This window comes from Diceros bicornis, chromosome 1, assembly GCF_020826845.1.
Source record: "Diceros bicornis minor isolate mBicDic1 chromosome 1, mDicBic1.mat.cur, whole genome shotgun sequence".
Taxonomy (NCBI): Eukaryota; Metazoa; Chordata; class Mammalia; order Perissodactyla; family Rhinocerotidae; genus Diceros; species Diceros bicornis.
In genome coordinates this window covers 67,101,089-67,113,327 of record NC_080740.1, presented here as the reverse complement: position 1 = coordinate 67,113,327, position 12,239 = coordinate 67,101,089, and the positions used below count along the sequence as shown (strand labels likewise).

At 54.3% G+C, this 12,239-nt stretch overlaps 1 protein-coding gene across 1 annotated transcript in view; it reads left to right on the top strand.

Moving 5' to 3' along the window:
- The window catches only part of CSF1R (colony stimulating factor 1 receptor), a 30,267-nt gene that overhangs the window by 10,691 nt on the left and 7,337 nt on the right, over nt 1-12,239 (top strand). Inside the window, exons 6-11 of the mRNA XM_058543944.1 lie at nt 1,102-1,288; nt 3,690-3,805; nt 3,978-4,098; nt 4,194-4,381; nt 6,089-6,204; nt 12,055-12,181. Coding sequence (XP_058399927.1) covers nt 1,102-1,288; nt 3,690-3,805; nt 3,978-4,098; nt 4,194-4,381; nt 6,089-6,204; nt 12,055-12,181 — 855 coding nt within the window. The remainder of the gene's footprint in view (nt 1-1,101; nt 1,289-3,689; nt 3,806-3,977; nt 4,099-4,193; nt 4,382-6,088; nt 6,205-12,054; nt 12,182-12,239) is intronic.

The window sequence follows — 12,239 nt, the reverse complement described above, 5'->3', positions numbered from 1 at the left end:
AGTCTGGATAGTGGAGGCAATGGGGAGCCATAGGAGGCTTTTGAGCAGCCATATCATAGGGCAGAACAGGGAATTTTAGATTTAATAGAATTGAGTACGGAAAGGAGCCCTTAGAGATCATCTAGTCCAGGGCTTTTTGCAAAACCTTGGGGTTTTAAAAAGGCATGTCAGGGGCCTCCGTGAGAGGCCTGGAGAAGCTGAGTGAATGGGCATTCTTACCACAACTCCTTTGCCTGAGATTCATCCAGAGCAGCTTGATTTTCATTCATGCAAGATTTAGGTGGAAAAAACCAGTCAGGACTCTTTCAGGTACAGGTAACAGAAACCAACTCAAACTGGCCTAATCAAAAGAGGATTTTATTGACCTTATAGCTAAAAAGCCCATAGATATGAGCTTCAGGTACAGTTGGAACTAGGTGTTCAGATGAAGTGGACAAGAATCAGTGACTTCTCAACTCTCAGCTCTATATTTTTCTTGTGGGACCCCTAGCAGCACCAGGCTTGGCAACCCCAGTGGAATGAGTGCTTCTCTTTTCCCAGAGTTCCAACAAAAATCTTGGAAATCAGTGTCATGAACTCATGGACTCACATGCTTATCCCAAATGAATCACTGGTCCAAAGGGAAGAGATTACCTTGATTGGCTGGCCTGGGTCACGTGCCTACTTTGGAGTTGGATGTGGAAGCTGCATTGACTGAACTTTTACCAGAAGAAGGGGAAATGGGTGGAGGCATGTGAAAAAAACAACACGTTTTTTTTACTGCTAAAAAAATTTTCAAAAAGTATAACATCACGGATATATTCAGCCTCTTCATTATGCAACTAAGGAGGTGGAGGCATCAAGGAGGATAGGAATTTGCCCAAGTGCTCCTGGGGACTCAGTGAGGAGAAGAGCTTGGAGCCCTGTGCTTCTGTCGTGGGTGCTGGAAGAGAGAGGTCAGAGGGCAGGTCTTGGTTAGGGGTGGGGACTGTGCCCCTGGCACATGGTAGGAACACAGGGAGGGTCCAGCTGAATGACTGGGTTGATGTAGATGACCAAATGAACCAACCAACCAAGAGCTTTTCCCATTAAGGCCAGATCTCTGTGTGTTCTGCTTTCCAGAGCGTGCCTACTTGAACTTGACCTCTGAGCAGAACCTCCTCCAGGAGGTGACCGTGGGTGAGAAGCTCAACCTCCAAGTCAAAGTGGAGGCCTACCCGGGCCTAGAAGGTTTTAACTGGACCTATCAGGGACCCTTCTCTGACCACCAGCCCAAGCTCAATTTTGTCACTATCAAGGACACATACAGGTACCACCAATCAGCTCCCATCTGCACAGCGCCACAGCCAGATGGGGAATGCTCCAGCCAGGAGTCAGGACCCTCAGGTCACGTCTCAACCTTGCTGTGTGACCTGGAGCGAGTCCCTTCCCCTTTCTGGTCTCACTTTCTCTGACTGTGTAGAACCTCAATGTCAGTCATATGTGTTTGAGATTTAGATCAAATTTGCATACCTCTCTATCTACATCTTTGGGAAATCCAATGCCCTTCTCAAGAATTCTACCATTTCTTGGGGGTGTGCATTCTCACGGTCATCCAAGAACTCTCAGTCTCCTACATTCCCGTCTTTCATGGCTAATCCAAATGCAGAAGACAATCCCAGTGATTTCCACTCCTAGACACACTCTTTATAACGATCGCACAGGGCATCTGCCACATACACAGGTTTGGGGGAAGAGAGAATTAACATCACCCAATACAGATACATCAAAAGCTCTTCAAAGGCCTGTGGTCACCCAGCCCTGAGAATTTCTCACTGGCCACTCTTCCCATAAAGTTTCAAAACTCTTCTTGTAAAGTGCTGTCTGACTCTATATCCTCTCTTCTCCCATCTCTCCACTCCCAGAATCCTGCTCATCCCACATGCATGATATTTCAGAAACCTTTTTTTCCTGTCTCCTTATGAACTATGTCCTTAGGGTTTTACTCTTCCGTGCAAAGTTGCCTAACCAGGTAGTTGTCTAAATTACAGTTTCCTCTGTGAGAGGAACGTGGGTACCTCTTTAATAATAAAAGAGGTTAAAATAACAGTTTCTTTACCCTGTCCTATGAGAGAGTACATCTTGATCAAGGACAGCAAACTTGTGATGTGTGAGATAATTTCCCTCCCACACTCCTGACAGATATCCCCAAGCCACTTTCCTGCAGAGTCTAGAGGCAGCCTCAGAGTCCTTCTCAACACAGTCTCCAGGCAGTACTTCCATCATTAGTGGCTCATGGGAGATCTGTTTGCCATCCCCAGGATAGATAACCCCTTAGACATCTTCTAACTCTCACACTCTCTGGGGTTCTCTTTCTAGCTCCCTAAGCTCAGACCTCATTGACTCCCAGGCTCTTGCTTATCAATCTTTAGAAGCAACAAGGATGCTCCCTTGCTCTCATCTTCCTCCTGCTAGTTCCCTTCTCATCCTCTCTGGCCAGGATTTCTAGCTTCCCTTTGTCTAAAGCAGAAGTTCTGAACCTGGAGTCTGCAGATGCCTGGGAGAGGGCTGGTCCAGGGACAGGTTTCAGGGGTCCATAAGCAACAGGGACATTGTGGAAGGGAACCAGGGAGATCCCCTCAAACACAGTAGTCTGGGGCCACTCATCCAGGGCAGACGAGCCTGGGCGCCAAACAGCCACCCAATTTAGCTCGTGTGTTGGGCGTGTCCACAGTGGTGACTTTGAGTCATCCAAAAAAGTTAAATTCTTTCCGTTTAAGATGTAAATGTTAGTTATCTCAAGAACTGACATGTGTAGAGAGGTTCTGTATGCCAGAGGTCTGGCTGAACTAGGTCGCCCTCTGAGAACCATGGGTTTTAGTCCGGTAGTGGCTGCAGACATTTTCCAAAGAAGAGCTGATAATTGGCTGTAATTTACTTTTTAAAAACTTATTTATTACCTAAACAATACATGTTCATTATGGGACAAATTATAAAATCGAGCTTAACAAAAGAATAAAACAAAAAATTAACTGGAATCAGTGGAGGGTAAGTTTCGTTGTTTGCATTTGTTTCCAGGCCTTCTCTGTAATAAAGGGCACCATTAACCTGAGTGCCTACAGCGACTCAGGCTCTGCTCAAGCACTCTGAATACACATCCCTTTAATCCTCAGGCCAGGTCTGTGATTTAACTACCGACAGTGTCACCCTCACAGAAAAGGAAGCAAAGGATCAGAGAGTTGAAGTACTTGTCTAAGGTCACACAGCTGAGAAATGGCAGCACCAGGGCTCGAACCCTGGTCTCTGTACCCCATGGCTGCACCCTGCCTGCCACCCCTCTCCCGGTCCCTTTTGGCAGGGGTGGTGTTTTAGGGCTGGCGGTTGACTTGGGCGCTGGCGACTGCTGAGCCCGGGGATGGTGATGGAAGTAGGCACATTCGGTGGGGCCTGTGACGTGCCTCCCCATGTCGGCACTTTGCAGACATCACCCTTACTAAACCGCAGAACAAAACTTCTTCCCAGGTGAGAGAGCCAATTAAAGAAAGCGGGGTGGTGGTTTTCCCAGGTCTCAGTGGCACCCAGCCTGGGTACCTGGCTCAGCCAAGGCCTTTGTGCCCTGGGCACTTTACCAAAAACAAAACAAAGCCCTGTAGGGTGGTTGTCTGAGCCCGCTGTCCCGGGCGGGCCTGACAGAGGCCGGGGCTCACCCGACGGCCTCTCCCCTGCCGCAGGTACGCCTCCACCCTCTCCCTGCCTCGCCTGAAGCCCTCCGAGGCTGGCCGCTATTCCTTCCTGGCCAGGAACGCCGGAGGCGAGGACGCCCTGACCTTTGAGCTCACCCTTCGCTGTGAGTGATGGGGCGGGGGTCGGGGACGTGGGGTCCTCGGGGCTGCCTGGAAAGTCAGGCTGGGAGAGGTTGAGGGTTGGTGGCGAGCGGGCTGAGGGTGAGGTGGTCAGGTGAGGAGACTTGGGGCCTCTGTGCTGACCCCTCCCTCTTCTGCTCCTCCTCCTCTCCTCAGACCCCCCAGAGGTCAAAGTGTCAGGAGCCTTTATCAACGGTTCTGAGGCCCTGTTCTGTGTCGCCTCCGGGTACCCCCAACCCAGTGTAACGTGGCTGCAGTGCAGAGGCCACACGGAAAGGTACATGGGTTCTGCTCGCCTTCCTCACCCAGGGTGAGGGGCTGGGGCAGGGACTGGGCACCCCAAAACTCAGAGCCACACTCTGCTCTTCCCAGATGTGATGAGGCCCAAGTGCCGGTCTTGGAGGACTCACACCCAGAGGTCCTGAGCCAGGAGCCCTTCCACAAAGTGACCATCCAGAGCCTGCTGGCTATTGGGACCTTGGAACACAACAGGACGTATCAGTGCAATGCCCACAACAGCGTGGGGAACAGCTCCCAGGCCTTCTGGTCCCTCTCTGCAAGTGAGTCTTCGGCCTTCCTTCTCCAGGCCAGGACGGGAGGGGCCCCAAGAAACCGCCCCACCCCCAGGGAGCCAGGGCCGGAGTTCCAACGTGGAGCCAAACCGAGTCCTACCTCTCTAGGTCCAACTCCAGGCCCTCCTGACCAAAGCACTCCTAAAGCAGCAAGACAGGGGAGGCTAGAACCGGTGGGACCGAAGTGGGAGAAGGCGGTGGGGTGGGGGGGGGGTGCAGATTCAAGGCCCAGAGAAAAAAGCAGCCTGAAGCAAACACGGCCGAATCTGGCCGCTCTGCTCATATCGCTGCACTTTAACACATTCATTAATTCGCAAGTATGTATTTGGCATCTACTGTATGCCAGGGCCTCACTCGCTGCGGGGGAGCAGTACCTCCACGGAGCTTAGATGTGAGGGAGACCGGCAACGACACGTGAACACAGTCCACCCCACCCCAGGGCCAGCCTTGACGGCCTTCTCCATCCCTCCCAGACTCCCTTGCTGCCAGAGACATAGTCCTATCCATTCGAGGCCACAGTCCGAGAGTGGGGCTGATGTCCAGTCCCGGGCACTAACCCAGGCTGTGTCTGTCTAGAGGAAGGGACGCCTCTCTCTGTGCTGCGCAAAGGCTCCATAGGGGTTAGTTCTCTGATTCTGAGAGGCTCGTGGCTGCAGAGACCCACAGCACCCTTGAGCCTCTGACAAGCAGGTTTCAGCACCCACTGTGTGCCAGGCCCCAGTGAGGCTCTCTGGGCCCACAGAGGACAGAGCAGGAGCCTCCACCTGGCTCAGAGGCGGCCCCTCAGGTGCCCCAGCTGCCGGCCTTGGAGCAACCGCTGCCCTGGCCGACTCCACACACAGCTGCCTGTGGCTGCTCTCAGTCTCGCTGCTGGTGGTTGTATATCAAAAATAACAAAGCCAACATTTTATTGAATGCTCACATTGCGCCAGGCATGGTGCTAAGCTCTTCACACCATTGTCTCAATGAACTGGCACAACCCTGAGAGGTTAGTACCATTTTCCTTCCCACTTTGGAGATGGTGAACCTGAGGCTTGGGGGGAAGTCGCAGGTTTGAAGTCATATACTTTCTAAATGGCAGAGGTGAGATTTGGCCTCAGACTCACGCTGTCGATCTGGGCAAGGTGATGGAGGTTATGTCTTTCAGAACTCATGGAGAGAGCTAGGGTTATTGATCTGGGAAGAGGGGCCCCAGGGGCCAGGAGCCCGGCTTTCAGACCCTCGGAAGAGCTGTGTGTTCCAAAGGACACTCAGGGAAGTGGCAGGGGACCATTGGGAAGGCAGGCTTCAGTCTGACCTGCAGGAGGGCTTCGTGTCTGAGCTGCCCAGAGGTGGAGGTTGTGAACCCCGTCACTGGGGGGGTGGGCAAGCCATGGCGGGCGCTAGGCCGGGCTGCTGCAGAGTCTCCATGCACTGGCAGGGGTGGGGCTGCGTGACCTGAGGGCCTCCTCCAGCCACCGAGGCTGTGACTCCTGTCCAAAGACGGGCCGTCCTCCCTTCTCCTGGCTGGGGGAGGCTCTGCAGGAAGGCTCTCAGAGGCTCTGGGGGCTTCCCGGCGAGAGGACACTCTGTTCAGTCAACAAGCATTTATTGAGCACCTACTGTGTTCCAGGCAGTGCCCTGGCCTGATCTCAGTGGGGGCGGGGGTCTCAGAGGCCCGCTTTGCTGCTCACTGCTCTGCGCCGCCCCTTCCAGGAGCCACCACGCAGTCCCCTGATGAGCCCCTGTTCACGCCGGTGCTGGTGGCCTGCGTGTCCATCATGGCCTTGCTGCTGCTGCTGCTCTTGCTGCTTCTGTACAAGTACAAGCAGGTGAGCCTGGGCAGGGTGGGGGCAGCCAGGCACGAGTGAGCCGACCCTGGGACAGCGCCCCCAGGCTGCGCAGATCCACCCTTCGCCCCTGAACACCCACTCATTCTGTCAGTCATTCAGCCAACAGCTCTTTAGTGGGCACCCACTGTATGCCAATGTGAGTGGCTGGGTGCTGGGGGAGCTGAAACTCGGAGCCTCTGAGGCTCTGCCCTCATAGGGTTTATGGTCTAGTGCAGGAAACAGCCACCAACCAAATAGCCAGGAAAGTGAGGGCGTGGATTACCCAGTGGAAGATGCTTTGGGGAGAGGAATGGGATTCCAGGAGAGAGTAAACATGGGATCCTGTCCCCGCTGGGGGCTTCCAGGCACCCATAGAGGGCATCACGGGGCCAGGCCTGTCTCACCCTCCAGTGGCAGGCAGTCCAGTGGTGGAGGAAGGACTGACCAACATCATCCTCTTCGTTATTTAATATTATTATTAATCAAAGCTGCCCTTTATTGCACATTGACGTTTAGTGTGCCGCCTGTCACTTTGAGTGCTCAATCAGTGGTAGCAATTTTGGGGGCAGTTTTATGAAGCGTGTTACCTACATCTTCTCACTTAATGCCCTCCACAACCACAGCATGTAGATGGCAGCACTAACTCCATTTTACAGAGTTGGAAGCTGAGGTTCAGACAGTTGCCCTAGTCTACAGCAGGTCAATGGCAGAGGTTTTTAAAAAGCTGTGTTTTTAACCATTATGTGAAATGGAATCATCTTATTTTATCGGAGGCAAGGACTATAGCAGTCAGCAATTTACAATAAGGAAACTGAGGCTCAGCCAGGTTGAAGAACCTGCTTAAGGGTCCCAGGTGCCTCTCCCACCAGAGCCCGCGGCCTCTGCCCCCTAGCCTAGCTGCCCCCCCCCCCCACAAGATGATGTCCAGTGTGATCAGAGGCTGGGAGGGCCAGGCCAGAGGGCTGTGGGAGGCCAGAGGTGGAGGGATCTCTTCCAGCTGGCAGGGAAGGGATCCTGCTTGGAGGAGGTGGTTTGGCATGGGTGGGACAGGCTTGGAGGATGGGGGGTGCAGCAGGGGGAGCTGGAACTCAGGGAAAGGGTCTCTCTGGGGGAGAGAGCAATGTGTGCAAAGGGGCAGGCGGGGGGAAGACCACACTGGGTTCTGGAAGTATTGGTGCCTGCAAGAAGAGGTGATGTGGGGCCGCTGAGTCGCAAGTCGAGAAAGAATTTTCAGACACGAGCCGCTCGTTCCTTCGTGCACCTTTATTTTGTGTTCAGCATGGGGACAGGACCCGTGGGCAGTAAAGAGCTGCAGTGCAAGAGTCTGTGCGGGGTCGTTAGATACGATTTTAGCCATTTTACTATTCTATAGAAATGCCAAAGGAAAAAGCATTAGGTGGTCTGGTTAGTCTCAAAGACTAGGGCATGGGGGCGGATGAATGAGACGTGTCCTTGCATTCCAAGGTATGGTATGCCTCAAGGAACACGTAGGCAGGAGATTAAAGTCATTGATCACCTCCTGAGGTAAACTCCTTCGCTCCTAGCCAGAGGCGACTGAGTGGAGTTCTCATGGAACTTGTAAAAAGAGTCACAAACAAGGTTTCGACCACCTCAGAGGCAGGCGGGGGCAGGTTGGGGGTCTGAGGGGTCCGCCCCGTCCTGTAGGCTCAGGGCAGTCCATGAGTGTGAACGAGGGAGTGATGTGAGTTATGGGTGAAAAACCCACCTTGTGGGCCCCTTGCTGCCTTCTCTTCACCACACCTGCGTTAGGGCGTTTAGTGTGAGAAGAAAACCTGGAGGAGACAGGGTGGATGTGATGTGGGGGCGCCCCAGGGGCGCAGGGGCCGGCTCTTTGTGCTCCCGCCAGCACCCAGCATGAAGAGAGTGCAGCCTCCAAGAAACCAGGGCCCCAGGTCAAGACTTGGGGGATCCGGCTCCGGCTCTGACACTGTTTTGTCACATGACCTTGGCTGACTCACTGCCCTCTCTGGTCCTCAGTTTCCCCACCTGTACCATGGGACTGAGTGACCTTTAAGAGCCCTCCTCCTCTGGCGTTGCAAGAACTGATGGTCTGGTTTAAGCTCCGGAGGTTGGGAGATGGACGGATCTGGGTCTGAATCCTGCCTCTGCCAGTCTCCGGCTACGGGACTCTGGGAATGTTGGTGTCTCTAAGCCTCTGTTTCTCCGTCTGTGAAATGGAGTTAATAATGGTGGCCACCCCACCAGGCTGTCTCGAAGATTCAACGAGGTAACACATGTAGAGGACTCAGGAGGGTGCTGGGCACAGACAGTGCTCAGAATGGAAGCTGCACACCCTCGTCCCAGGAGGAAGTTGACTGGGGAACCCGAGTTAGCTCATGCGTCTTGGGATTGGAGGATGTCTGAGGTTGGGCATCTCCTTGACTACACACCCAAAGTGGTGTTGGGCCCTGCTCGCCCACCTCCAGGGACAGGACCTCACTTGCTCTTGTGGCTGCCTGTTCCTTCTCTGAGCAGCTCTGACCGTTGCAAAGTTCTTCCTTATATGGAGCTGAAAACTGCTTCCCAGTGCCCCACAGAGCTGCTTCCTCGACCCAGGACACCCTGCAGAGATTCCAGAGAAGGGCCCAGTTCCCCTCCAGCCCTCTCGCCTCCGGTGCCCAGCCCCCATAGCCAGCCGCAGTTTAGGGACACCCTTGCTGTCTCTCAGTGGGACCATTTTTAGAACATAGACTCCCAGTCACCTTGTTTCCCATCCAAGAAACTCAGCTGCCCCCTCAGCCTATCCGAGGCCAGGAGGAGGGCATCCCATGGGACAAGACCTTGGGGGGTCAAGATGGTCATGCCCCTGCCTCAGAGCCCTCCGTCCAACTCTCTTCTGCTGTGCCCTATGGGATTCTGAGGCTTGTCCCTTCACTGGGGACTCAGCCTGGCCCACGCTCACTGCCCAGGCCTGGGGTGAGGGGTGGCTTCATCTGGGGGAAGGGTTTTTTCTGCCTCAGGGCTGAATCATCACCTTTCTGGTCCCCAGAGAGACCACAAGGGGGGCTGAGGGGGAAGAGAAAAGGGCAGAAGTCAGCAGGCTGGAAGAAGGAGGGCCACGGGGAGGACAGGATGAGGCTGGGAGGAGTGAAGGGGACGGGGAGGCCACTGGAGAGGCTGGGATTCTGGGCGTCATAACCGAGCTCTGGGGTCTGGGGGTGTATTGGGGATGGACAAGAGGGTCCCCAAGGTTTCCAGTGGGAATTGTTGCGGTCTCTACCTTCCTGAGACAGGGAACATCCACCCGCCCAGAACCAGGAGGCCTAGGTGAGGTGGGTTGCGGGATTTTGACGTCTCCCTGCCCGCCCTGTCATCAAGGGAAAGTTGGGAATGAGCCTGGGGCCTGGGCCTGTTCCCAGGAATAAAGGAGACGATGCACATGGAGTATGCAGCCCAGCGCCCTGAGCACAGGAAGTGCTCAAGAAGCGCTCACTGCTCTATTTACAATGACTACCACCATTATTAGGAAATCGGGCCGGGGCAGTCCATCCCCACCTCCTGTAGGGGTGCTTCTTCAGAGGAGAGGCTCCTCTGGGTAGGAACCCCCAGGAGCCACACGGAGCCCTTTCCAGGCGTGGCAGAGGCCGCTGGCTCGGGTGGTGAACCAGCAGAGCTGGGCCACCTTCCTGGAGGAGGGGTGGGGATGCCTGAGGTGGGCGGGAGAGAGAGAGCTGCTTCCTCCTCCAGGTGCCGGGATTCAGAGATCCCAGATTCCAGCCAAATGACCTCTTCCTCCTTTGAGCCCCCTCCCTTTCCCCCATATCCCCTGCCTGGCTGGGGACAGGGGTGGGGAGGGGGCTGACTCAGGCCCAGCTGCAGGGGCCAGAGGAAGGAGAAGTGACAAGGAGGAAAAACAGCTTGGCCGCAGAGGCTCCTAGAGATGGAAGTGGCCAGGGGAGGTCAAGGAATCCCCCCCTGGCTCAGGCTCCGTGTTTTGAGTTGAAAAGGCACCCACACACAGGGTTTGAATCCTCCAAGACTCAGAAAGTTCCTCCTCTGTGCCATTTCAGACTCTCCTCCCAAGCCAGAACATGAGTGTTCTCAAGTTTACCTGTAATCTCCCCTCCAGAATCAGAACCCAGAAGTTCTTCCTTATGTCTAACCGCAATCTTTTCTCCCAAACTACCATCTGGAAGTTCTTCCCTGTGGCTATCTAGAGCCTTTTCTCTTAACCTGGAGAGACTTGCAGCCATAGGCCACCCTCCTCCTCAACACCCACTCACATACCCTTCAGCTCCTCCAAGCTGGGTGCCCCATGAAGGAACCCAGCTGCTAAGCACAGCCCAGCTGGTCCCCCTCCCCAAGGGCTGACCGGAAAGAGAGCAGGACTGCTGACCCAAGGCCTCGGTGTGGTCCACCACCCCAGCCCAGCTTCCACTTTTCACCTAAACTCCATCTTCCATCAGCACTTCTCATGGGCACCCCCTGGCATGATGCCCCCATGCAGCTGCCACCCTGAGCAGGAAAGAAAGGCAGCTGTTCCTCCTCCCAGATCTGGCTCCCCTCTGGCCGGCTGGTCGGTAACAGCGTGTAAAGCCCAAGAAGGACTCAGATCCTCCAGACTCTCACTCTCTGTGGGCAGGGCCTCCCCCTCTAGTGTCACAACATAAAGTCAGACGTGTCCCTCACCTGCAGCAAGCCCTCAAGGACTCTGGTTGCAGTTGGAAGGGAATCCACTCACTTATTGCATCCCTCAAGACCTTCCTGTCTCTGGAAGTTCCCTGCTCCCCTCAAGCTGCACGGGTGGGCACCTTCTAGTCGCTCAAACTTACCAGGATGTGTCCCACCTCTAGGCCTCTGCATCTGCTCGCTGCGCCTGCAAAGTGCTTCCTCCAAGGGTCACGTGGCTGGCTCCTTCTCACCTCCTTAGAGGCCTTCCCTGACTTGTCTTCAACTGTACCCCTTACTCTCTATCCCATTATCCTGTGTTTCTTCACAGCACAGTTTAGGAATTTCCTACATATATATTTATTTGAGGTGAATGCCTGTCGTAGCCACTAGAATGCTAACTCCATCGGGACAGGGAATTTGTCTTGTTCGGCTCTGAACCAACGGTGCCTGGAATACATAGGTGCTCAGTGAAATATTTGGAAGGGACTATTACACAGCCTTAAAAAAGAAAGGAATTCTGACCCGTGCTACAACGTGGATGAACCTCGAGGACATTATGCTAAGTGAAATAAGCCAGTCACGGAAGGACAAATACTGCATGATTCCACTTACATGAGGTACCTAGAGCAGTCAAATTTATGAGATAAGGGGAATGATGGTGGCCAGGGCCTGGAGGGAGGTGGGAATGGGGACGTGGCCTAATGAGCATGGAGTTTCAGTTTTGCAAGATGAAAAGAGTTCTGGAGGTTGGTTGCACAACGTGAATATACTTAACACTAGTGAACTGTATACTCAAAAATGGTTGAGAGGGTAAATTTTATGTTATGTGTATCTTACCACAATTAAAAATAAAAACAAACACTATTTGGATGAAAGGATGGATGGATGGATGGATCTCAAGTTCCACCCTCCCTCATGGCTCAGGAATTACCAAATTATCAGAGCTGTCAAGGCCCTCAGAGGTGATCCTGTCCAAGTCTTTCCACACACAGGTAGGGAAACTGAGGCTTGGAGAAGGGAAGGTCACACGGTGAGGCCAAGCAGGCAGGGACTGGGCTCTCGGTGCCATGGGCATGAGGTGACATGGCCCCTCTTGCCATGTCTCTGCCTCCTCCCGCAAGTGCCACAGGACTGCCCCCCACCAGCCCTCAGGGGCAGGGATGAGATCCAACAGCCCGGTGCCTGGCTGACACACGCTTCCTCCCCCTTCCTCTGCAGAAGCCCAAGTACCAGGTGCGCTGGAAGATCATCGAGAGCTATGAGGGCAACAGCTACACCTTCATCGACCCCACCCAGCTGCCCTACAACGAGAAGTGGGAGTTCCCCCGAAACAACTTGCAGTTTGGTGAGACAGGGTCTCAGCACCCGCCATGCCCGCCCGTCACGGGGCCTCATGGGCTGCA